We start from the raw sequence: 27,989 nt of genomic DNA, 5'->3' as shown, positions 1-27,989 counted from the left end.
CAGACAGAAAATAACACTGTATAAACATTAATTCTATCAAGAAGTTAAATTTTCTTCTAATATGTTCCTTTTTCATTTATAACACCAAAGATGACAACTAAAACAATAGGTAGCTTAACTTCAGATGTTTTATCATAGTGCACAATGCTGAGTTAATAATTTATTCTGTGACCAATCAGTTTATTATAATTAAACACTTTCCATTTCCTCCTTACCAAATTTCAAGGCACTGGAGTCCTTGTGTGGAATCCTCCATTTATTATCTGAGAGAATCTCTCACAAAGATTTATTCTGACTAGCAGCAATCCTTCAGAATCCCCAAATGTCACTACTTGTGCCCTTTCTTTCCCTTAAATCTTCTCTTAACTGTTGTGAAAGAACTCACAATTTGAAATGAAAATATTGTGTAACAATTATTAGATGATCTAGTTGTACGCAGTTTATAATTTTTCAAGGATGTTGATAGTAAGACATAAATAATGTCAAAAAGATCAATTCTTTTCAATATGTAGCTATTAAACTACTGTATGCCACATACTATACCAGACAAAGATGCTACAAAGATGAACTGGGCAGATATCAGCTAAGGAGCTTATGACCTAGATTGGTAGTGTTCAGCCAGACTGTCAAGAAATTAGTCTGTTTTAAAGGATCATACTAACTTCAGTGAAGGCATTGCTTTTTTGAATTAATTATATTTTCAATGAAATAATGAGAAAAACTACAGTCATACTTTCACATTCTCTCTCCTATTTTCTAGTACTTCCATAATACAATGTTAGCTGAAAAAAGTATGATTGAAAAGTATACGTAAACCAAGCTCTGGTGGCTCACACTTGTAGTTTAAGCTACTCAAGAGGCTGAGAGGTTCATGATTTGAAGCCAGTCTAGGCAGAAAAGTTCAGTGAGACTCTTATCTCCCATCTACCAGCAAAAAAAGCCAGAAGTGGCTCAACTGGTAGAGTCCTGGCCTTGAACATAAAAGCCAACCAAGAGGTAGAGGTCCTGAGTTCAAGCCCCAATACTGGCACTAGAAGCAAAAGAAAGAAAGGAAGAAAGGAAAAAGGAAGGCAGGCAGGCAGGAAGGAAGAAGTATATACAGTACAACCAAAATTTGTTTTCACAAACCATATCACAGAATAAGGAAATAACATGAAAAATAAACTAATATTTGAATTATTTAGGAAACAAAATAATAGTGAATCTTTTTAGGTGATAGATTTGTATAATGGTATTGATAGTAATTCACATCAATAAAAACAGCTATATGTAAATAACTCTGAAATAAACCCTGCAAAAATAATTGTCTTATAAATTCAGAAGAGGGGAGAGAATTTCTCTGAGCTGGAATGGTTACAGAGACTCTACGAAGAGGGTATATCTCAAAGATGGTGGACTGTTCCTGAGAGCATAGAACATGTTCAACTATCACCTTTCCAAGTTATGGAAAACCTACAGTAGGTTAGATTACACCTAACTCACTTGCACGGGGATCCCTCACTAGAACATTCTAGATGAATTAGACTTGAGGTAAGCTATCTAATTTCTCCCTATAATATTTTACTTATTCAGCTTGGGATCAAAGTAGGGTTTTTTTTATGTTTTTCTTTCTTCTTTTTTTTTTTGGCAGCTTCATTATGTGAGTGACTCATGCTGCACTTGGCTTCTGCTCTACTGTCTGGATTTCAAGTCTGTTCTGCTCACCATCCTGTTGAAAATTCTCCCACACTGCATTGGGGTAGTTGTTTTATTGAATGTGAGTGTAGGACTATCCATTTACAAACTCATTTACAAATGTCATCTTGCTGGTTTTGGCTGAAAATTCTGGCCTGACTCCAGCTGATGATGAACACACTTATTTAATAGGTCTTTTTGGCTTAACCCCATTTGAAATCTTGATGAACGGACCATGTAGCTGTGTGTCAGTTATTGTGTGGCTCTTTAGATTTCAGATGGACCATCACTGCCTGATTTTCAATAATGGAGTTGGATTTCATATATTCATTTTTTCCACTGTCAGAGACAACATTAGATTTTGTGAGTGGACGGCACTGGTGGAGCTGAGGATTTCTCTTCTTGATACCATTATGCTTCTCTCAGCAGACTTCTGTAACACCCAGTTCTACAGCACTTAGATCCCATATTGTGGCCACTGGAAATCAATAGGATGATCCCAAGAGGTGTTATTCCTGGTTTTATGGGGACAGCTACTGCTGCTGGTACAACAGTACAACATATCCCTAAGAGCAACTTCCCCAGAATCCATCACCCAGAACTCCAGGAAGCACGAGCTATAGGAAGTCCCAAGAAACCCGTTTTCTTTCAGCTGAACTCCTCAGCTTTACTGGTAACATTTCCTAATTTCTATTATTATTCAGAGTTCTACTAACCCCTGACTAGTCACTCCACACTTCCAATCCCCTATTACAGCTATTTATTTTAAATTCTCCTTGTATAGATTATGACTCTTCATTAGATCCTGGCTAATACAGGTCATTACTGAAAATATTAAAAAATAATTGTGCTAGGACAGAGATAATAATAACATTCAAGCTTTCTTCTGTAGAACTTGTTTAATAAAGGCATTAAATTTGATAATGAAATATGGGAAAATTCTCACAAAATGCTAAAAATATAAATTGTGGTGACCATTTAAGGGGAGAGATAAGTATATGGAGAAGGGATTTATGTATAACAGTTCATTTCTATAGAGGCATCTCCCCTCTGCCTAGAATATTCTCTCCCTGGCTCTTTACATGTTTAGGTCTCCATTCAAATTCAGCTTCACACTGAAGCTTTCCTGACTGCTACCTACTCTAGATTAGCTTTACAAGACTCTGTTTCAATTTCTTCATGCCATTTATTATATTTACTTATTTTTCCCCTTTTTAAATATAAGTTCTAGGAGAGAATGTGTTCTATTCCCTAATTGCCTGTTAAGTGTCTGGCACATACTAGGTGTTTTATAAATACCTGCTGAACTGAAAAAAAATTCTCCATGATCTTATATAAATGTGGTGGCATGCTCTTTAAAGAAGGTGTTGAAGGAAGACCAAAGATTTAACATGTGTGCATTATCTGTAAGAAAGTAGAGTTTTTTTAAAAAAAATAAGTGATAAGTATTTCTATAATTGCTACACATTGAAAAAAAACAAGAGATGAATAAATCCCGCAATACCAAATGGAGTTTGTAGCACTTACCAATTTTGTTTTTTCCTTCTTCATACTTTATTCTTTGTAAAATATGATGCACAATTCTACTCCTTGTGGCATTGTTGAAGAAAGTGTCTTTGTTGTGTATGATGAAGCTGTGCACACACATTGAAAAGACAAATTGATGATTAATGGAGGTGAGAGATCTGTTTGTTAGAATTTGGTGCTGCTCAGGCAGCGCTACCTTGATCCAATATGTCTGGAACCTCATGAGAGAACCCAGAGGTCACACCAGAACATGAGGCTCACAAGTCTAAGTAGTTTTTGTTCTCAGAATTCTGAACATTAATATCATTATGTCAGGAAGGAGCTGGACTTAAATGAAATTAACAAACTCTAAAACAAACTAATAGCAAGTTTAGGTCATATATCTTATTTTTTCTTAGCAAACTCATTAAATAAATTCAACTAAAAGTCCATTTTGATTTCATATCTTCCCTATGTCATAATCACTTTTCTCCAGGAAGGCTGATGTCAAAGTTAAATTCTGAGGTCTGTCCTGGCTTATGGGCTAAGGTGAGGGGTTAATATTTCAACTCTTTCCCTTGATTTATCTACATTCTTTTCTGAATGATCTTTTGTCTTTATAAAGCATACATGCAGATTCCTTTATCAGCCAGACTATCAAGCTTAAGGGCATGTGCACACCCACACGGCACACACACACACACACACACACACACACACACACACACACGAAACACGCACGCACGCATGCCTTTCTGGTAAGTGCTTCTACCTTAATGAGAAGTTTTCCTAGATAACAGACATACTAGGGTCATGTAATCCAGCAAGAAGTGGTTGGATCTTTTCTCTTTCTACAAGTGTGGTTAGACTATTAGCAATCCTGTGTCATTACTTTAGGAAATGTTTCTTGGGTAAGTTGGTGGCCATGTAAAGGCATATTAATTAACATTGATTCGCCATTACCTCCAAATCCAGCTCTGATCTCACTTCCCCCAAGTAAGTTACTCCACATTGCCTCCAACTACACTTCTATCCATCCCAAAGTCAGGACTCTCTTCTGTGCTACTTCCTCACTTACGGACAGATCAATTTACTGATCATTCAGTATTGCTATATATTTCTTTTCATTTTTTCATCAGTTGTTTATGGAAGATGCTGCAAGCTACTGACCATACATTGGTAAGTTAAACAGAGGAAATCTGCATCCTTGAGAAGCTTACAATCTAATGGAGAAGACAGACCACAAAGGAAATAAACACAATCCTATGGCAGAGAAAAATAGATTCAAGCTCCTTTTGCAGGCCTCTTCTCTCCCATAAAATGAGACTGGCTCAGGATGGAAGGCTGAATCCTGAATCCTATATATCCCAGGGATCTAGAGAGTAAGTAGCATACAGGGTCCATGAGGTCTTGAGGGTTTAGGCTAGGAAACTTGCTTCCCGCATATAGATTCTCAACCGCCTGTCCAGATGGAAAGCAGAAGAACTAGAAATGATCTCGAGAAAGGGAAATCCAGGTGTGGGGTCTCATTTGGAAACAGAGTTGGGAATGTGAATTTGGGATATGAGACAAAAGAGAAAGTAGTGGGGAGGTAACTGGGAGTAAAACATCGGGAGGACTATCAATGTACCAGAAGTAAATTGGAGGAAGGTAACTGTAACCCCTCTTTACATTGCCAGACAATAAAATACAATTGAAAAAAAATGAGAACAAAAAGAAAGTAGGGAAACAAAAACAAATAATAGGTGCCTCAGTGATATGCTTTCTTCCCTACTTTTCCTTTTTCTAGAGCATCTGAGGATGAGCAATGAATTCTACATTCGTCACCGAGGAAGGCCAGCACTTATACTGTATTTTCCTCTGTCTTTCTAAAGATATTGTGTGGCATCCAACAGGAAGAGGAATTTCACAGCATGCATTATATTGAACACGGTTCTTTTAATTTTATCCTTTTCTGTCTCTTTTCACCTTATTTGAGACAGGCCATTACCTTTTAATACAGAATAAAGACATCATAAAGAAATAGACAACAAATAAAAATCCCATTTTGACTTGCAAGTTCAGATGATCACCAAAAGCTGATAAGCAATGGCCATGGTTTGATGGGATGAGCCAGGACTAAGTGCCTGTGTCTCTCTCTCTCTCTTCCATTAAATGCTTTTCTGCTTCCTTGCTTCCCTCTTTTTATGGCACCGTTTTCTATCTCCTGAGCACATGCAATAGTTCTCTATAATAAGTACACCATATAAGCTTCCATGTTCTGTTTCTTTCTTCCTTGTATCTCAGTTGTACCTGAAACGTGATTAGTCTCCTGTGAGAATCAACATGGCATGCATATGCCAAGCAGTATTCTAAATGCCTTAGTTGCATAGAAATTCATCCTCTTTCAACAACCCACAGGTGAATGTTGACAAGCCCCATTTCACAGAGGGGTTAAGGATGAGCCCATTCAACTAACAAGAGGCAAAATTCAGATTTAAACTCAGGCAATCTGGCTGCAGAGGCTTCTTTCCTCGACACCCCACTTTCTTCTTTCAAGAAATCAGGATCTTCCTGACTCCTTGAGGTAAGGTCAAGAGGAACTCTACCTGCCATGACTTTTGTTTCCACTCACCCTTCAAAGCTTGTGTCAGAGTCGGATGCTGGTGGTTCATGCCTGTAATCCCAGCTACTCAGGAGGTTGAGATCTGTCTGAGGCAGATCTCAGGTGGAAAAGTCCCTGTGAGACTCTTATCCCCAATTAACCAGAAGTGGAACTGTGGCTCAAAGTGGTAGAGTACTAGGCTTTGAACAAAAGAGCTCAGAGACAGCACCCAGGACCTGACTTCAAAAGCCTCATGACCTAAACAACAGCAAAAAGCTTGTCAGGCTATATTCCCTCTGAGACTTCACCCTTGCCATCCACACAGCTGAGAGGGAGTGAGGCATGATGAAGAGAAGGGCAGTCATAGAGTGATCATGACGAAGCTCTTTGCTCTTGGTGTATTCAGCACTACCTCCAAAAGAAGACAGCTGTGTCTTTGTCCCAGTTTTGCCACTTACTGTGTGGTGTTGGGTCATCCCTCAACTTTTCAGGGCCTAGTCTTGGTTCCATTATCAGGGCAATGAAGATATGACTGTCATTTTATGCTCACAGGGTTTTGTATAATCAGGTGACATGACAAGTGGTATGTAAGTGGTTATAAATGAATGAACTGAAGTATAATAGACTCTAGGAAGAGCTCAAGTAGTGTAATTGTTTAGAAAGACTAAGTCAAAACCCAATAAAATCAAGAAGCTAGATGAGAGGAGGTAAGAGTATAGCCAAGAATTCATTGCATCTACTACAGAAAAATAAGGGAAAAATAAGGGAAAGCAAGGGTCAAAGGGGGTATGTAAAGATATTGAAGATATGACACAGATCAAAATGCATTATTTATATAAACTGCTTTGTTAAATGGCAAAAATATTAATACATAACTTAAAAATTAAGAAAAGTGAGGAAAAGGTTGGTAGAGGGGTAGATGTGAACATTGAAAGGACCGAACTGATCAAGACACAATGTATTCATAAACTGCTTTGTTGAATGTGATTCCTTTGTACACCTATTTAAAAATAATAAAAAGATGAAATGCCTACTCCTAGGCTTTGATGCATGAACATCCTGAGGGCATTCTGAATACAAGAACTAAACAGACCAAATCACACAACTCCTAAAATTGCCTCTGGTCAGCTTGTCTCTTGGGCAGCACTAGCTAACCATGGGAGTTTGTCTTTTTATCTTATATTTTAGCTTCCACTGCAGTTTCTGGAAGCTCCTTCCATCCATCTCATTTCCCCTAGCTACCTTACGAGCCATTCCCTCATCATTGCATGGTTAAGGGTCTCCTTCGTCAGTATGGAACTGTCTGGTTTTCTCTGTCATACTTTCTTTGGAGGACCATAAGAAGGCTCTGTCTTGTCTTTCTCTTTCTTCCTGAAGTCTCCCTCTTTTACACACACACACACACACACACACACACACACTGAACAATTCTGCCAAATGTGAGACTTGCAGCACTAATTTTCTGAGTAGAGCTTGGAAATTCAGGTGTGTGCCTATACTTTGGATGGTAAACTAGTACAGACACTTTGAGAGTCATTTGACCAGAAATGGTAGGATAACCTCTGTGGTCATAGCTCGATATATATACATGCATATATATATGTATACATAGCATGATATAGATATACATATACGCATATACACATATTCTTATTCTACTTCTTTGGAGGGCTTATGCAGTCTTCCTAAGGTCCAAAAAGGAATATCAAAACCATACGCCTTGCTCCCGCTTTTCTCATTCATTTGTGAAGGGCATTGTTAAGAGCACAAGTTTGTCCATGAAAGGGGCTTTCTGGATGCTTCTATCATGCCCTGGGAGGGCACGATTTGTTTACTGCACTCTAAGATGAAAACCTGCTGCTTGCTTTGGTGGTGGGAAGGATGGCTTTTTACTCAGAATGCCAGGAGCTGGATATCTAAATCCTCTTTTCTAGGATGAGAGGAATGAGAAAGTAATAGTCTGTACAGCCACGGTTCACTTACAAATCTCCTGGTGCTGTATTTTTTTCTTCACTGTCAGGTTCTATCAATGACCAATTGTTCACAGAAGTACTAGAACGTATTGTGATGTGTCAAATTGCTTAAGTAAATATGCCTGTTCTGTGTCCAGCTCTCCATACCGAGGATATACATATGCTGAGATGGCAGACATGTGAAGAAGCATGGGTGTTTAACTACATGTGTATTTTGAGTGACGGGGATGCAAAGGTAGTATTAATGCAGTCCTCCCCACTCCTCAGAGAGGCCTCTGTTTATTTGTCAGTGTGGAGCTTGGACTCTGGGCCTGGGTGCTGTCCCTCAGTTTTTTGTTTTTGTTTTTGTTTTGGCTCAAGGTTAGTGCTCTACTACTTGGAGCCACAGCTCCACTTCCAGTTGTCTAGTGGTATATTGGGGATAAGAATCTCATGCACTTTCTTGCCCAGGCTGTCTCTGAACCTATAATCCACAGATCTCAGCCTCCTGAGTAGGTAGGATTGCAGGCATGAGCTATCAGCACCCAATTCAAAACAGAACTTTTGAATAGCACTTTTGTAAAAGGCTCTTTATTTTCTTCTACCGTAGGGGGAAATGTTACTTTTCAAACCCAATTTCATAAGTCACAGATTTGAAATGCACCCTTGAGCTTGTCTTTCTGTGATATCCAACATCCACTCTATTGAGTTCTTCAGGTGTCTCTCCCCAACTGTATCCTGCATGTTACCTAACTTTTATGTGGACCTTTCTTACTCTTTCCTTTGAAGTTGTTCCCAGTATTACTACAACAAGTTCCCAACTGTTCTTTCCATTTCACTCTCCCTGCAGGTCATCTCCCACAGAGCATGCATGACGATCTTTTAAAAACTGAATAGAAGACTAACCATCTCTGTTTTAATTCTACAATGATATCCTAGAGATTTGGAATAAAGGCCAAAACTCACTCCACTGGTCTATAGTCCAACGTGGTCCTCTTCCTATATCAAAGATTCCTGTCTTGCATGTTCTCATTGCCCATTATAAACAAGCTGTAGCATCCTAACAAATCCACTGTGCTGTTTTCCAGACCTTTGGTTTATGGGTTTTTCTACCCCTGGATATATAAATATATATATATGTTATACATATAGATTATTATATATTATATATACTTCCTGGATACATGTACATGTATGTTTCATCTGTGTGTGTGTTGTGGAATGTGAAGCAGGTTTTCTACCCAAGGCCTTATGCTTACTAGGCAGGTACTACCACTTGAGCTGTACTCCCAGCCCATTTGGCTTTAGTCATTTTCCTTATAAAGTCTTGGTTTTTTGCCTAGGGAAACTTGTGGCCCAGATCCTTCTACCAATACTTCTTTTTTTTTTTGTCATAGGGCTTGAACTCTGGGCCTCAGCATTGTCTATGAGCTCTTCAGCTCAAGGCTACCATTCTACCCCTGGAGCCACAGTGCCACTTCTGGTTTTTTAGTGATTAAAGAGTCTCATGGACTTTAGTGCTTGGGCTGGCTTGAACTGAGATCCTCAGATCTTAGCCTCCTGAGTAGCTAGGATTATAGCTGTGAGCCACTGCTTCCGGCTTACCAATACTTCTTGAGGAGCTAAGATCATTGACGCAAGCTATTGCATGTGACCTTGGCCCAGAGTTTTACACAACATATGGGTCATGAGCATCATCAGCTCAGCTATTGCAAGTTACTCTCTTGCCCACAAATCATTCCTTCTATATCTACCATTCCCTTGTTTTGTTATCTTTTATTCACAGGATTTTAAAAGTGCAACAGGGGTGGGCACGTATCTCTTGTCCTTGTAGAACAAAAGCTTTGTGAGTCAGGCTCAGACTGCCACGTTCCCTCCTCTAGGGCCTCAGAGAAAAAGTAGATCATGTTCCTATAACTCCAAGGTTCACTGGATATTCTAGAACTTGTCACATTTTATAACAGATGAATAACATCATTTATTTTTTTGAATTTGAAGGTTCATAAAATAACCCTTATTTTGTCACTATGCTTTGTAATTGGTATCACTTTGGAAGGAAATAAAGACATGTGAAGGAATTTTAAGTCAGGAGCCAGTGTCTCGCACTTGTAATCCTAGCTACTCAGGAGGGTGAGATCTGAGGACTATGGTTTGAAGCCAGCCTGGGAAGACAAGTCCATGAGACAGTGCTCATGCCCTGAGTTCATACTCCAGAACTATAAAAAAAAAGAAAGAAAGAAAAGAAAAAAGGATGAGTTGAAAAGCGGGAAAAATAAAATTATAGAATTCTGGAGACTAATAAAACATTCTCAAAAGCATGAAAATATGCACAGCGTAAAGCTTCAAGAGGAAATGGTATCTTTGTCAAGAAGCATTTAACTATCTATACATGGTGCTGTGCAATTATTTTAGATTTAGAGGCATATTATTGACCCCTGTTTAAGAAATCAGAGGCCTGGGGTCCTATTTCCTATAGACCAGTGACAAACAAAGGCATGTTTCTTGGTCTTGGAGTAAAGGGCTTGCAGCATGCACAGGCCACTTGGAGTTTGGAGCAATATAGAGGAGCAATTGCCACTTGCTTCCTGTTTCTTCCCATCTTGAGTAGCAGTGTCTATTGCAGTCATTCTGATAAAAGCACCCAGTCTTTCCTTGGACTCATAAATAAAGCAATGACTCCATTTTGTGTATCTGTGCTCAAAAGTCATTCTTGCTTCAGTCACTATGCAATCGCCTTGGGTTCTATGACGCACCAGACTTATTGATAACGTATTTGCAAAGAACAGTGGGGAAAAAATCTGTTGATAAAGGAAGGCTACAGCAGAACTTCTTGGGGACAATGATAAGAACTCTTCTGGAACCCTTCCCTAAAGACTGAGAAAATCATCCATTTGAATCCACCTGTGACCAGGATTACTGAATTGTTATTCATACATCTTTCCTCTATCCACAGTTTATTGTCTACTTAGGCATGAAGTTCATGTCTGTACCCAGGAGAATGTTGAGGATGAACTGAAGGACTATCTTCCTATATGACTTCCTGTCTCTGCTCTTCACTATCGCATATCCATACTTGGTATATAGGAGCAAGTGACTAGACTTGAAATCACAGGTGTTTGAGACTGAGACCAGTTTTATTGTGACTGATTTTAATCAACACAATGTGGGAGGAATGATTTTTAAAGGGTTTATGCCAAGGCTCTGTAACTTGTACTCTTACAAGATCAGAACATTGCCCTAAGCCTGTCAAGGTAATGAAGCTTGAACTAGCCTCTCTGAAAATGAGACCACAAAGAGAGACAAACTCTTGGCATCAGCCACCAGTTGAGACAAGAAACAAATTACAGCCACATACACAGTGATTCTGGACAGAACTAGCAGGAGACATGTTCTGTTGTGACTAACATGATTGCTGAAAGAAAGAATCATAATAAAATAAAATGATTACTGTGCAGTTTATTCAGTTTTGTTCTAGATCATGAGGTAGCATACCCATTATTACTGATGAAGTTATATTTTTATGATGAAATTATATGACTTTACAGTACATAAGAAAAAGTTAATAATAAATATTTCAGGAAACTTTCTTAATTAGACTTTTAAATAGAAATTTCACTTTTAATAAGGAGAAATAAAGGTGATATAGTTAATTGTCACTTAAATTATGCCCTCAAATTTAATGAAAATCTAAGAGGGAACAAAGAAACCAATTAATTTTTTTATGTGACAAGCCCTATTTTGAGTTTCTGGGCATTAGGCAATGGCAATGCAAGGACTAACTCCTTAGGTACACTTGTAAGAGTTAAAGGATGAGATGATTATCAGCCCCAATAAATAATATTCCAAGTTCTGACTTCTAAAGATTGTCAAGCCTCTTTGAGGGTTATAGTGATAAGCTCCTGGAATATAAAGCAGTATAAGAGTTTTTAATGTAAAGCTCAAGTAGTTATTTCTAATTGTACTTCATTATACCATCTTTGCTGAAAGTTAAATATGAATTAAAACTATTTGCTCTTGAGGCACCCAGATAAAGATGGAAAATTAAACACTTGTATTCAATTTCTCTCTTTTGAGAAATCTCATGAAAATAATAGCTGTGTGTGTGTGTGTGTGTGTGTGTGTGTGTGTGTGTGTGTGTGCATGTGAGAGGATCAGGGACAGAGAAAAGCAAAGAAAAAGATGGAATAAAGGTAGAAACACTAAATGAAAGCATTGTAGAACTACACAGCAACATTATGTTGGAATATGCAAAACAGACAGACAAGTGGAATAGTTATGAGACCAGGAAAGTTGAGTCTAGCCAGTCCACAGGAAACTCGTGACCAATCATGTTTATACTAAAATCTCCAGGAAGTATTAGAAATGGGCTACCAGTAACCCCTAGTAGGGGCACAAAGGGGATACTAACTAAAAATCATTTGAAAGCTCTTTAGGAAGAAGTTAGCTCCCCACATCCTTGTCTGTACTCTAGAAGAAAGCTGGAGGTAGTCAGGCCTTAACTTTACAGGCAAGAGATGGACAAAGGCTTCTCTAGGGAATTTAGGGCTTACATTGAAAGATTTAAAGTTAAAGGAAGCCTCCAAAATGAAACCATCCCATCATTTCTATACAATGAAGCTCAGACTTGACAGGCTCCGTTTGCTACTAAGAAATTGTACTTAAGGGTACATTTCCTAAATTTAAATATGGACCATTTATTAGTTATCAAAATATGAGAAGGGGTATCAATGTGCAAGAAGTAATTCACCTGATGGATGTAACTGTAACCCCTCTATACATTACCCTGACAAGAAAAATAAAAAAAGAATAAAAAAGAAAAGATACAAACATCCAGAATGAGAGTATCCACTGAGCACCGAGTAAAAAAACATGAACACAGTGCCACATCAAAATGCATGACTATGACACCATCATGAAGCTGCGTACCATAGAAGAGGAAAGTTACATAGAGTTATAGGATTCAAGGGAGGCTGTGAAATGTGTAACAAGGTCAGGAATACTGAAAAGGGTTGTATAAAGATGTGAGGCGGAGCCTAAGCTACCAAGGAAATGCCAGGATACTGCAGATGTCAGGAATATGGAATGTCTTGTCAAAGAAAGCCGGAGGCAAGAAGTACAGTCAACCTGAGAGAAGCTATTTGAGCTGCAACAAAGCCACAGTGGTGGGCTTCCTCAGTCTGTTGGCACTCACATCCTGTCTCTGCATACCCCAGACTCTGGACATGGAGCTAAGGGATTTAATGTTTTCCCTGCTGGGATTCATTCTGGATTTGGCCTTATCCCTTTCTTGCTCTTCTCAAATATTGGAGTGGGAATGTATACTGAGTACCATTGTATATTTGAAGTCTGTATCTTGTTTTATTTTTATTTTATAGGGGTTCAAAGCTGAGTGTTGCTTTGTAGAAGAGACTTTCAACTTGGATTTCCAAATGATGTCCAGACTTGGAAGACTTCTAGAGATATATACTGAATGCATTTTGAATTATGAGCTTTGGAGACAAGGGGAAATATAGCTTTAATATATGACCTGTATCCCTTGGCTTATAAGTTAAATGCTTGGTCCCCAGCGGGTGACAGTAGTTTGGAAACTTCAGGAGGTAGTGGGTGGCACCTACCTGGAAGATGTGGGTCACTGGAGTGTACCTTTGAAGGTTAAAACTTTGGTTCTCCACTTGTTTTTCTCTCTGTATTTTTTTAAATCCCTTTCTCTCCCTTTCTGCCTTCATCTTTCTCTTTCTATCTCTCTTCCTCTTTCCCTGCCTCCAACTTTCTCCCTTTCACTTTCTCTTCCTCTTTCCTTTCCTCACTCTCTCTTTTTCTTCCTCTCTTCCTCTTTCCCTGTTTCCCTCTTTCTTTCTCTGTCTCCCTTTCCTCTCTTGTTTGCTCTCCTTGCTGTTGTGAGTAGTTTCTGTCACATGCTACTGCTGCTCAGTTCTACCTCACAAGGGTTGGAGAATCAACAGAGCTGTGGTCTATAAACCAAAAGCTTTGAAACCATAAGGAAAAACTAAATCTTTCTCATCTAAAAAAAAGTGAAGGACAAGGAATTGAAAGAATAAGTTACTGTTAAGAACTACAGGAAGAAAAACCAGGGCAAATCCTTATTGTTTATAGTTAGAAGTCAACAGATACTGACACAGTAGAAGACCTCCAAAGTCACAATAAAATAATTTACTCAAACATGTGGTACCACAAACAGCTAAAATATTTTTTAATATAAAATAATCACTTTGAAGTAAAGTCAAGACCTTCATACTGATTATTAAATTGATTTTAGGGCTCAGTGTTTTAAACATATTAGGTAAAGGAGTGTTGATATTCCAACTAGGAACTAGATTTTATTTGAGAATCTGCCTTATAGATAAAATTTATTTTTTTATGAGCACCACAACTTGTAACTTGTTTGTTAGACTACAGTATGTTTTTAAAAAATTCTGAGCCCTTTGGTGATTTTGTTTCTTTAAAATAACACAGTTGGGCTATATTGGAATTCTGATTGGAGGGACATCTTGGAAGAATATAATATTTTTTTTTTTGGTTAAAGATATAAAACAACCCTTCTATTAATTACAATGAAAATATATGAAAAAAAGATATAAAAGTCAGTCTTTGGCCAAGTACTATTTGAATTTACACTAGGTTCTCTAACTTCAATCTTTTGAATGAAGGAAAAAATAGGGCCTTTTTCAGAACAATGCTAGAGAATTAGGAGATACTACATACAGTGTTTTTACATACACACCCGAGTGTACTCATAAATGGTCATTTTATGACTTCATCAAGAGATCTCTATTCATTACTTTTTATAAGGATTATTTGACTCTCATAGTTCCAACAGGTCTTATTACACTGGTTATTTAGAAGTTATATCCTTTTGAAGGTCTTTTTTTTTTTAGGTCATGGGGCTTGAATCCTGGGCTTGGGTGCTGTCCCAAAGCTCTCAGCTGAAGGCTACCACCCTACCCCTTGAGTCACAGTGCCATTCTGCCTCTTTGCCACTTCTGGTTTTCTGGTGGTTAATTGGAGATAAAAGTCTCACAAACTTCCATGCCCTGGGCTAACTTTAAACTGTGATCCTCAGATCTTGACCTCCTGAGTAGCTAGGATTACAGTGTGAGCCACCAGATCTGGCTATGGTCTAAAAATAAAATCAAACAGCTATACATTAACTAAGTAAATTAAGAAATAGAAGTTTGCAAATACAGTAGGAGTCCTCAATTGTGCTTCTCCTTTTCCCAGAGCTAATTGCTACCATTTCAGTATTTAGCAGTCATATTCAGTATTCCTAAAAATACACTATTATAAGTTAAAAAACTTTACAGCAATGGTTATCTGGCCAATTTATGAAGAAATACTCAATGACCTTGAGCATAAAGGAAAATACAAATCAAGACAAGATTGAAATTCTGTATTATTCTAGTCAGAATGACCATTGTAAAGAATAATATGCTCATTGGTAGAAACATTTTTCCTTAGAACCGTCTTTGTTGTGTTTTAATAGGTCATGTATTCATTTCCATTGGGTTTTAGAAACATTTTTTTTGCCGGTCCTGGGGCTTGAACTCAGGGGCCTGGGCAATTGTCCTTGGGCTTTCTCAAGGTTAGAGTCTACAACTTGAGCCACAGCACCACTTCCAGCTTTTTTTTTAATGTATGTGGTACCAAGGAATCAAACCCAGGTTTTTGTGAATGTTATGCAAGCACTCTACCACTAGTTCAAACTTCTGTAGAAACTTATATCTTTTTGACCACATGTTCATCATGCAGTAATGTATTATTCAGCTTCTATGAGTTTAAATATTTCCCATGTTTCCTTTGCTAACTTCTAATTTTATTCCACTATAGTCTGATGAACTAAAAGGCATATTTCCTTACATTTTCTGAGACTTGCTTTTATGTCCAAGAATATGATCTGTTCTGGTGAAGGTTCCATGAGCTGCTGAGGAAGAATATGTATTCTCAGAAGAACATTGTTGGATGAAATATTCTGTCAATGACTGTTACATCTACTTATTCTAAACCTAAGATTTCCTTGTTGAATGATTGCCTTAATGACCTATGAAATGGTGACTGTGATGTACTGAAATCTCAAAATATTGTGATGGGGGTCTATCTGTATTGTTAAGTTTAACAGTGTTTGTTTAACATAGGAAAGTGCCCTGGCATTTGTAGCATAGATATTAAGAATTATTAGGCCTTCTTGATGGAGAATTCCCTTTGTTAATTAAAACAATATTGGATGCTTTACAGATTCATATTATTGTGTGCTATAGTAATTGTGTGCTATAGTATATTGCAGCCATTGTAATTAATCTACTCTGTTATGTTCCAGTTTTAGTGAACACTGCACTGCTGAAGCGAGCACTTCACTGACATCATTAACAAAAATAGCATTTAGTGGACATGTACCATAGGCACTGATATGCTGTGTTAAATTTCAAAATATTATTAGCATTCTTATTTATAGATGAAGAAATTAAAGTTCCTATTCATATGCCATGTGAATTGCACAGCTAGGATATGAGTATTCCTTTTCATTGACTTCAGAACCAGTCTGTGCTCCTAACCAGAGCTTAGGTGAACTAAGAAAACTTTAGTTATCTTCATCCAGTCATTCTCATTGCCTATCACAGAACTGGTATTCAATGCCAACTGATCACCTAAGTTCATGAAATGAGTATTCACAAGAAAGGGTACCTTTTTTTCAGCGTTCATAGTTATTAGTGATTGCTTTATCTTCTTTCAAAAGTGAACCAGAATGAAAAGGAAACTATTTTTAAAGCTATAAGTAATCAATAAATTGTTTCCTAATTAATCCTGATTCCAGAAAGCTCTGAATTTAGAAGAAGGTGGGCCATTTGTCTTTAACTAATTAGAGTGCTACTATATCCAGTCTATAATAACATTTTGCTTCAATTACCCAGGCAATTGTCACTGTATACATTTATTTTGGTGACTCATCCACACCTACTGTCTTGGCTGTGGGTCTTGTTTTTATATTCTTTCATTGGAGCTTAGTTGTCACTAGTGTTGATGTAGGAACAGATCTGTCTATATCCTGGCGGTTCATTTATATTGCTGTGAGAAGCAAAGACCTAGAAATTCTGCCAATGTCTATAAAACTCAGAAGTCTTATAAAAATGTATATTCCATGATCTCTGTTTACATTTCATCTTTTGGTCTTCCTTTGCTCCTACCATTCTCATGCCACCTTCCATTCCAGCTAGAGATAAAATTTCCCCTCTAAATCCCTTTTTTCCTTATTTGACTATTCATAATGGGGTATAGAAATAACATTAAATAATTCATTTTTCCAAGAGTCATTTTTATTTTAATTGAAAACTATTTTACCCAAAGGTGAAGGAGATCTCAGAAAAGAAAAAAAAAGATGCTGAAGAGACCTGGTCCTTCTTGATTGCTTGCCTGTTTCTGTCAACATTGCCCTAATAAATTAATGATCTTTCAACTTCACAATGGCATTTGGATCTAGTTCCCAAAATAAAATGTCCCCAAACTCACTTTACTGCATTATCCTGTACCTCTGAGGTGCCAGCACTAACAAACAAGGCAGCATCTTCCTCCAGAGGTCAAGACTCTAGTCAGCCAACCTCTTCCTAGTCTTTCACCAACTCTAAATGCAGTATCTGCTTCAATCTTTGCAGTTATTATTTGTGTAACTTTAGTATTTCCTTTGTGATGTTATAGTTCTTTAATTCTTACCACCAGGTTTCCATCTTACTGAATGGAATCTGAGTGCTCCAGGAATCAGATCTCTTTCTCTACTGGAAATTACATAGCAAATAAGTAGCCATTGGCTATCCCACTTGCTTATCTGATCAAATATTGCCAAGATGGTTTCTAAGTTGTGAAACATTCCAAGTCTAATTTTTATACTATAAGACTTTCTCTTCTGATCAGGTGTCTTTTCTGGTCAGGTTAACTTTTCCTTTCATTAAAAATAATAGCTGGGTGCCAGTGGCTCACACCTTTAATCCTAGCTACTCAGAAGGTTGAGATCTGAGGATTGATGTTTGAAGCCAAACTAGGCTGGAAAGTCCATGGGACTCTTATCTCGAATTAACTACTAAAAAGCTAGAAGTGGAGCTGTAGCATAAGTGGTAGAGTACTAGTCTTGAGCAAAAAAGCTTAAGTACAGTGTTCAGGTACTGAGTTCAAGTCCTAAAACAGACACAGACACACACAGACACAGATACAGACACACACACACACACACACACACACACACACACACACACACAAGTTTAAAACAAAGAAAAATAGTAGAAGAAATCATGTGATCTCTTGAATTAACTTGGATGTTTTAGATGTAATCTGATTTCGAATTTTCTCTATTTCCTTTAGATGATCAAATTATGTGACTTGGAATTTTCCACAGAGGAGTGAAATTTCCCACCCTATCAATACGTGCTTTTGGCTAATAGAGCATGAGAAAAAATGGTATGTGACACATAGCAGCAGACACCAAGTAGCTCTTGCATTATATTTTTCTTCTGCATTGAAAATGTATGTCCTCAATACAGTCTGCTTTTTTTTTTTTTGGCTAGGTCTCATGATGAAGAAAGGCATGATGCCAGGTGCTGGTAGCTCACACCTGTAATCCTAGCTACTCAAGAGGCTGAGATCTGAGGATCACGGTTCAAAGCCAGCTAGGGCACTAAAGTCTGTGAAACTCTTATCTCCAATTAACCACCTGAAGACCGGAAGTGGACTGTGACTCAAGTTGTAGAGTGTTAGCTCAGGGACAACTCCCAGGCCCAGAGTTTAAACCCCTAGACAAAAAAAAAAAAAAGAACAGGGGCTGGGAATGTAGGAGTGCTTGCCTAGCACCCATTGGATGCAGTTAAAATGTTTTATGAACAAGAAATAAACCAAGATTTGAGGGCTTTTTGTTACTGCAGCAGAGCCCAGCAAAATCTGACTGGCATAGTCTCTAACTTAACAAACATAACCCTGGAACTTATGCCTCAAAAAGGATTTTTTTCTAGATGTTATATCAGTCCTTACAATAAAGTGATAGAAGGGGGGGATAAGATTTATGGGTTGGAGAGAAGCAATAAAGGAAGGAGAAAGAAAAGGATGGAGTAGAAGAAAAATATTTTTGTCAGGATTAGAAGGAGAACACAGGTGGAGGCACATGAAGGCAATATGTAAGGGTAAGAGTTAATGTGATAATTACTGAGGACCAAATATATAGTTTCCCTTTTGTGTCTTTGAGAAACTGAAATATAGACTAGAGTTTCTTTCTAATTACTTTTAGCTATTGAACTGTGCTTGTGCAGGAACCCAGACATAGAAATAATCATTGTGGTGCAATATAGTCAGTGTCTTAATGAAAGTATTAAGCATTTACAAAAGCTAATGAGCCTAGAAATCTAAAGCTGTCTTCATGAGACATAAGACATTTCATAATGAAGACCACCCCTGAATTTGCAGCTGCTTCAACCAGAGTGATAGAAAAGAAAATCCCTTAGGAAGAAAGAATAATATAGGAATATTTAGGCAATCTCTATTTTTCTGTTGTAGGAACATCCAGCCCAGAAGGCCAGGGGAGAAGAAGCTGAAAAAGCAGTTTTGTGAAACATGTTAAGGAATTGGAATTTTATCCTACAGGCCCTAGGGAGCTGTTGAAAACGGTTAAGCAAAGAAGCAACATTACTACATTGATGTATCGTCTCTTACTCAATATTGAAAACCAAAGGCCAGTGGGACAAGGGAAGGTTGAAATTCTACCCTAATTCTGCTGGCTAATCCATGGCTATAAACATTGGAAGGAAGGGTATTTTCCCAAATTGCTCCAGGGTGTGGAGTGACCCAGTGGGTGGGGCTGTGCAAATCACAGTCCAGATACTTTCAGTGAATGGATTCCACAATGAATGGATTCCACAGTGAGGCCAGAGGCTATTATAATTGTTTATGTAAAAGTTGATGATCACTTGCACTCAGGCAATTAACAGTGAAGTTAGAAAGGAGAGAGGTGAAAAGGATTTGTTGGTGGTGTTGGGCAGTGAGGAAGAGGATGATGTTAAGGTCAGTCAACATGTAGTGGTGTTATGTTTAGTCTGGAGTGGAAACAAAACTAATGGTGTGAAGAGCCTGGGTGACAATGGCTCACGACTGTAATTCTAGCTACTCAGAAGGCTGAGATCTGAGGATCAAGATTCAAAGCTACACCGGGCCCAAAAGGACCTGAGACTCTAATCTCCAATTAAACTCTAGAAAACAGGAAATGGGGCTTGGCTCAAGGGTAGGGCAGTAGCCTTGAGCTAAAGAGCTCAGAGACAGGGTGCAGGCCCAGAGTTCAAGCCCCACAGACCCATACAACAACAATAACAACAAAAACTAATGGTGTGAGCTTCATGTTGATTTCTCCTGGTCACTCACACTTGTAATCCCACCTACTCAGGAGGCTGAAATCTGAGGATCTTGGTTCAAAGACAGCCCAGGCAGGAAAGCCTGTCAGATGGTTATCCCCAAATAACTACCAAAAATGCCACAAACGGGGCAGTAAGTGATAGAGTGCTATCCTTGAGCAAAAAGGTCAGAGACAACACCTAGGCCCAGAGATCAAGCCCCAGGATCAGAATAAATAAACAATGAAGTCTTTTAAAATTACCTATTAAAGATGACCTCACAAATACTAAGATAATGTACTTGACAACTGAATCTCCACACCCCTAAAAGGTTTTTTTGAAGTACAAACCTCAGGTTTTATGATTCACTTCATTTTCATTCCAGTTTAAACTTATAAATATGTTTCTCCTGACTCTACAGATCAATAGAAACAGCCTAACTATGGAGAGTTCTAACGCCAAGAAGTAGCTGCAGTAAAACAAGCACACTGGAATTGTTCTAAGTCATTGGGGACACTAAAAGAACATTAATCCTTCCTAAATCAATCTTAGTATCTCTTTGCCTAAAGGATTCTCTAAAGACCTTCACATCCGTGAACACAACAGAAAAACTCCAAATGACTGAAGTAAAAGGTACCAGCCATAAGTATCACTAGTTTAGATCTATGCTGAGAAAGTTTAACACCTAAATGAGGATATGCTATTGATTAATAAATGGAAATCCACAATGTGTCTGGTATATGGAGTAACATTTCATTTAAAAAAAAAAAAAACAAAACGGTGTTCTTTCAATTCAGGTTAGAAATTCTCCAAAGATTCTCAGTTGTACTCCTGGCTCATGGTAGAGTGGCAATTATAATTATAATCATCATCATCATCATCACCAACACCAATATCACCATCATCAACAACATCACCACCATCTTCATCATCATCATCCTCATCATCATCATCATCAGGGCATCATCAATAACAATATCAATAGTAATAGCTACTTAGGTTTTTCTGTGTGTTGGGCTCTAGTCTAAATCTTTTTAGTATGTCATTTTATTGTCTCTTAGTCTTGTAGTCGCATCTCCCTTTTACCCTTATTTCCTTCCTTCCTTTTTCTCCCTGTCAAAACTATCTTTAAGATCTTTATGAATTTGTGGATTAGCTAATTTATTTAGTTGTGCTTAGTGGAATAAGTTATCTTATTATCTATCTATCTATCTATCTATCTATCTATCTATCTATCTATCTATCTATGTAGTGTGTGCATACGTGCTCAAATACATCAGACCTGGGGCTCACACACAGAGCTTAGACATTGTCCTTGAGCTTTTGTGCTCTAGGTTAGTGTTCTACCATTTTGAGCCACAGCTCCATTTCTGTTGTCGTTAACTGGAGATAAGAGTTTCACAGACATTCTTGCCCAAGCTTTCTTTGAACCTTGATCCTCAGATCTCAGTCTTCTGAGTAGCTGGGATTACAGGTATGATCCACTAGTGCTTGGCTGCTAACTATATTTTAGGTATGTAGGCCACTAAAAGCTGAATATCTGAGCCTAATACTTCCCTGAACTTGAATACCTAATTTAAATTATGTTCTTCTTAGTTCAGAATATTTACTTCTAGTTTACAACTTATTTTTACTGGTTCCTTTCATGTACCTCAAATACTGTAGCAATAAATCCCCAAAGCAATGTCTTTTTCACTCCTAGCATAATGAGGCTGGACATTATGCTGGGACTCCAATCACATGGCATTGTGGAAAAAAGACATGTCAAGCAAGCCACTCAATCTCCACAAACTTCATCATTCTTACCTGTACCCTCACAGAGCATAATATGTGCATGGTGTAACCCTGAAATGTAGAACTTATTCATGCTCAAAGACTGGCACATACACACACACACACACAAAAGAAGAAAAATGTTCCGATTTGTATCTAGCACATTTTTTTCTGAAAGGCAATTCAAAATCGATTTCCTGAAAGAATATGCTACAAATCTGCTATTTAAAGAAGTTTCCTGTCTCTCTTCTACACTTTCTTTTCTTTCTCTCTACCAGCAGCCCAGATCTTGTATTATGGGTATTGACCTTCAAAAGTAATTGCCTCAAGAATGTTTTGTGCTAATGTCATTTTGGGACTGGAAGGCGGTGACACTTCGGCAGGGCAATCTCTGAAGGAAGAAGGTGAAGAGGGATAAATTAATGCTTAAATGGACTTGTCAGTCATAGTCATCAGATTCAACCAGGGCTTAATTTACCATAGAGAAGGGCTGTCCTGCCTGAAAGGGGGTCACTTAATAAAAGACACGTGGCAAGAGTTCTTAGGCATTGGAAATGGGTGTAATTTTGTGTCCGAACTACCATCACCACCAGGAGCAATTCTTGGAGATCCAGAAAAGCTCCCCATAATAAAAGAATTTGTAAGCTTCAAATATTACTAGTATGGAGGATAAGAAATCCTACTGTAAAATAGAATGTTTAAGAGCACAGAATGTAGAGCCTCTCGGCCTGAACTGGAATTCCTGCTCCATTACTGTCTTCATGTTCAGCAAGCATTTGCCCCCCTTTTCTTCCTGGATATAAGAGGTAAGTTCTCTCAGTATATATAAGTAAGAGATAAAGGTAAGGATGGATATTGTTTTTTAAGCATGAGGGTGTACATGACTGAGCTCTGGTCCATATACTATTAAAAGTATTGTGTGTTGCTTCTCAGATGGACCCATGAGTCAAAAACTTCTAAAAATTATATACACTTCTCTCTTCTCTTGTCTATAAGAAACCTAGGGGATCTCAGCTTGACCACACAGATGGAGTCCAGGTACTTGTATGAATCAAGGTACATTACTGGAGGATGTGGATGCACATTAGACAAGGATGTAAAGAACAAACTCGTGTCTAGAGTTAAGCCACTAGAAGGAGTGGTTAGGCAGAGGAAAGGCAGGTGCTGTGTGACCTACAACACCTTCTTTAATACCTATAGAATGAAGTTCTCAGAATGCTTTGAGACACACATGAACAGTTTTCCTACCCTTAGGCCCCCCTTTGGTGATACTATATTAAATAGCAGAATGGCACCTTTGACTTACAGAGATGCCAACTACAGGTTTGCTTTTATTTCTCGAACACAGATTTATGCTCAGAGAAATCACAAAACTGGATTCTGATTCTCAAGTTCAATATTGCAGTGTGACATCCAGCAGAACACAAAAATTTTCAGAGTATATTTTTAGAGTAAATTTTCAGAGAATTCTTTATTCAACTATGCACTTGCTAGGTAAGTACTGAGCACCTCTTACTTGTTAGGCATTGTGCTAGGTAATAGAGATAGACTGTGAGCACAAAGAAATGGAAATATGTTTTGTTGTTATTTTTTTTTGTCTTTTTAGGGGAGACAAAAGGGAAGGTACAGAAATGGAGTGAGGAAGGGTGAGCAAATGCAGTCGTGCTATTCAATATACACAATGACAAAATGAACTCTGCAACTTGTGGGCAGGGGCAAGGGGGAAACTGAAGGAAAGCAAAGGAAGGGGTGACATTGCACAAAAAGAACTGTACTCATGATCTGACTTATGGAATTTTAACACCTCTGTACAACTCCTTAGTAAAAAAATAAAATTTATGGGTTTTTTTCACAAAGTTGATAGAAAAAAATGGTGATTGTAAATTCTATTAAAAAAAAAGATTGTGAACCAAACCAGACATGTCGTAGGCTTCCACTAAGTGCATATTTTACGCAAAGTGACATGGGTTTCTCCTATAACACTGAACTAAAACCAAAATTTCAAATGAGAAAAGTGTTATGGATGAAGTTGCATAATTAATGTAGACAGAACATGCACAGAGAGACTTGATCACCTGAGAGATGAGAGGGTGGGAGAGAGTCAGGAAGGCTTTCCTGGGAAGTCTTTGGAGTTGAGGTCTGAAAGATCAAATACTCCCTGATTACACTCATAGGTGGAATCTAAAAATGTCAACTTCATGGGAGTTAAGAGAAAAATTATGGTCATTGGGGAAAAGGAATGAGGAAAGGTTGTTCAACAGAACACAAAGTTATAGTTGGGTAGGAGAAGGAAGTTCTGGTGCCATTTAACACCAATCTTCAGTATTAGTAACAATAATATTGTTATAATACTATAGCTTATTGTTAATAATACGGATTATTGTTACTAATCCATAGTATTATTTCAGAACAGACATGGAAGATATCAAAATGTTTGGATATCAAAATATGATTTTTTGAATAATCAGATCTATTTTCTCTACTACATTCATATCTACCACCATCCCTAAATTTCTATCATTGTTTTTTACTTCAGTATAAACCCAGTATGAAGCATTCTGTAAAGCAAAGAATTCTCAGCAGACTTTGAAGTGCACTGGGAAAGCCAGGATATCATGCCACACTCTTAGAGCTCTTTAAGCAGCCACTGCCAATTAAATTAAACTTGTTAATGCCATCCCCGAAGCCACCTTAGGGATTTTGTTTTCTGATTATGACAAGAATTGTTTCTGATTTGACAGCCAACATTCTTCACCTCTAATTTTCACACACAAATCAAAAGGACGGAACATGTAGTGGGATGATCTTCAAACAAAGAAATTGCTATTGCCCATAACATTCTAGATATTAATTTAATTTTTCATCTCCTGTATGCATGACAGAACTAATGCAGAGCTAGATCTCCCATTGAGGTCGGCTTCTTAGGTTTTCTTTGTACCAGATGTCCTATCGTGTCCTTTCGTTGTCCCAGCTATCTTGTCCTGTCTTAAACTCTCACTTTCTACTGATACCTCTGTTTTCAAACAATAAGACTAGCTCTTCCTCAGACCCCATAATCCCATTCACAGAAATATTCACAAAAAACCACTAGTGGTTTCTTGAACGCATCATCCTATATTCTGCTTTTGTCATTTCATGGATATCTTGCTGAGGCTATCTTTTTATCTCTTACCCACCTATCTGGGCAAATATTATTCTTCTAGACCCTTCTTTGTGATTAACTAGCATTGAACTAGTGATCACAAAGCACTAATTTCTAACAGGAATCTGTCTGTCAAGTCATATCCAGGATATTGCTTGTAATTTCTTAAGACAGTCTGTATCAGTAGGCTGGAGTCAAGATTGTCTATTATCTGTCTTCATATTCTCTGTACCCAGATAATGCCTGGTAAGAAGTACATGATGGATTATGACCACTGAAATCATCAATTTTTTTCAGTGAATTAATAGCCACAAATATCATAAAGGCTTCTTGAATATGCAAGAAAGGGTGCCAAATGTCTCTAGTCCCTTATCTTTTACTTGTTGTGGAATGTTTTAAATAAACTTTAAAAATATTATTTTTGGTTCTAGTTTAAAGAAATCCTGGTGGGAACTCTGGTGCTTCTAACATCTATGACCATGGTGAGAAGTATTGTTATAAAACAATGATACTAGGGACATAACTTACATGAAATGGTAGAATGCCTAACTACATTTTGCTATGCTTCTTTGAAATAAAACTCCAGTTATTATATACTTTATTATTCCATCCATCCATCTATCCATCCACTCACCCAATCCATCCATCCTTCATCTACCCATTTATCTACCTGTCCATCCATCTAGCCATTATCCATTAACCATCAATTTACCCATCAATCCATCGGCCAATTATTCCAGAATGTTCAGACCTGCCCACGCTGAATTAGATACTCTCTCAGGCAGGTGAGAAGCAAAGACAAAATCTTTATTTAAACCAGACTCTATTCTAGAAGCACTCAAAACACAATTACTTAAAACACTAGTCTAAAACACTTTGAAAATCAGCAATACCATCACTGCAAGCATTTAAAGTATGAGTGGTAACATGTAGCTCTCATCTATTTTTTTTCCACTTGAAAAAACACGCATAGATCCCAATCTTCATTTTATATTTTCCATGAAGATTTTAACTAGGGCTATGAGTTTCATGTATCAAATGTTCATGTAATAGGGTTGTATTGGAATCAATGAGGATTCAAATTTAGGCTGTTTCAGATGCTTCGTGAGTTAATTTCCTTGTTTTAGATCTGTATCCCCAAGCATCATACATTTTGATGCATAGTATCTATTCTTTCATTTTTCTTTTCTTGTTTGCCCTTGTAGTTTAATTGATTTTCTGCTGCTAAAACACATACCTATCTTGTATTCCTTGCAACTTTTTGACAACTGCCATTTGGTTTATTTTTTCCCTCAAAATTGGCAACCTAGTTTTTTTTAATCTGTCATCTCTTTCCATCCATCAGGTAAATCATGTTTACTGAATTAGTCACTCAGGCTGGAGCAGAAAAGGCCAGGAATTCCTGAATCTGACTGACTGTGAGGCTGGACTGACTGACCTGATTTATGTCTCCTTTGGGAGGTTTACAATCTCTGGCATGTTTTTCTCTCCCACTACCTACCCTTCCTACTACCAAATCATCTCTTGTCATTTCTAGAGAGTCAGAGTAAATTCTCCCTCACTTTGTCATTCTTTACAGGCTATTACTTAGCCAACTTTCTTTTCTTTCTGCCCACATGTCAAAAGTGACAAACCACTGTTCGGAAACTGATAGATGAATCAGTGAGTGAGCTGTCCAGTGAGAGAGAGCTTTTCCTGGGACAGCGTGGTGATCTGCTACAGGAAGAGAAACTGAGTGGTAAACTGAAGCCATATAATGAATGATTGTTGTTCTTAAGGTACTATGTTATCTCTCATCTCTTTTGCTGTCCCTTGGTTATCTCATATTGTTACAGTATTTCACCTGGTTATCTGATATATTAGATATATGCTTATTTGGTTTTTTGAAATTGGATAGGGAAGGGGGAAAACAGATGAGGGGTGGGGGTGGGGTGAGGGAAATGGGGACCAAGACATGAGAAAAGGTATCAATGTTTGTGAAGTAATATACCTTCTATCTGGTGAATAGAATGTAACCCTTCTATTAATTACAATAAAAATATATGGAAAAAATATGATATAACCCTTCTATTAATTACAATAAAATATATGAAAAAAGAGAAACAAACACAAAAGAACCCCTTCTTTTGAATAAGGAAAGGTATGAGCCACTTTCCCGTCTGGGCTTTGAGCACAGGGAGTTGGCAGAGCCACAAAACAGAAGGAGCCTGAGTGTCTGAATCACCATGGAGAGGATCCCTCAGCAAACACAGAAAGGAAGAATTGTGTCATTTTTAAGCTTGAGATATAGGAACTGTGAAAACACTTAACTTCCCCTGACGGCATAGAAACTCAAGACTTTTAGAAGGAAGGGAAATACACTGTATGTTTAAAGGGAAAGGTTCTTCCAGGCTGCATATCCTTTGTAAGGTGAGGGGTTTTATATGAAACACTCACTGATGGATCCTTTGCTGGCTGAAAGGGGCAGTGTAGCAGTCATTCTCCTCCAGGTCTGGCAGTGTCTCCTTGTCCAGCCTCATGGGCTTCTTAGGTAACCATCTCCGAAACCTGCTTATTTGTTTATCGATCCTGTGGTACATGGAAGGCAAGATCAAAGGGTACAGCATGTCAGCATCACCCTGAAACTAAGGAGGGAACAGCTCCACAGAGCCATAATAATGAGACCACACCCTCCAGGCACCCTCTCTGCCCCCACGGTAGCTCCACTAGAGTTGAACCCCAGGGTTGTTTCACATCAAATGGTCTCAATATTGTCATCTGTGAAATCGCTAGCCTGAGTTTTATGCTCACCCACAGAATAATACATGACCAGTTGGTAGTGACAAGGCTGGATAGCTTTACAAAGGGAACTCCCTTAAACAAACTGTCAGAGGCCTTAACTCCTTATATTCTGTAGGTGCTAAAAATTCATTTCCAGTTTGGAAAACCTCTGAGGTTAAGATAGACCTCTAGCCAGGGCTAATTTTGATGTGAAGCCAATAGCATGT

General features: G+C 38.0%; 1 protein-coding gene across 4 annotated transcripts in view; it reads right to left on the bottom strand.

Annotated features, from left to right (window-relative positions):
* The window catches only part of Ano4 (anoctamin 4), a 262,002-nt gene that overhangs the window by 68,947 nt on the left and 165,066 nt on the right, over window positions 1-27,989 (bottom strand). For all 4 annotated transcript variants that reach the window (XM_090328490.1, XM_090328489.1, XM_090328491.1 and 1 more), the window contains 2 exons: window positions 27,439-27,570; window positions 3,202-3,308 (listed from right to left, as the gene is read on the bottom strand). In XM_090328490.1, the coding sequence (XP_090184616.1) occupies window positions 3,202-3,308; window positions 27,439-27,570 (239 nt within the window). The remainder of the gene's footprint in view (window positions 1-3,201; window positions 3,309-27,438; window positions 27,571-27,989) is intronic.

The sequence above is a fragment of the Megascapheus bottae genome, chromosome 2 (genome assembly GCF_031878675.1).
Source record: "Megascapheus bottae isolate mThoBot1 chromosome 2, mThoBot2.hap1, whole genome shotgun sequence".
Classification (NCBI taxonomy): domain Eukaryota; kingdom Metazoa; phylum Chordata; class Mammalia; order Rodentia; family Geomyidae; genus Megascapheus; species Megascapheus bottae.
This window is presented reverse-complemented; position numbering and strand designations above follow the sequence as displayed.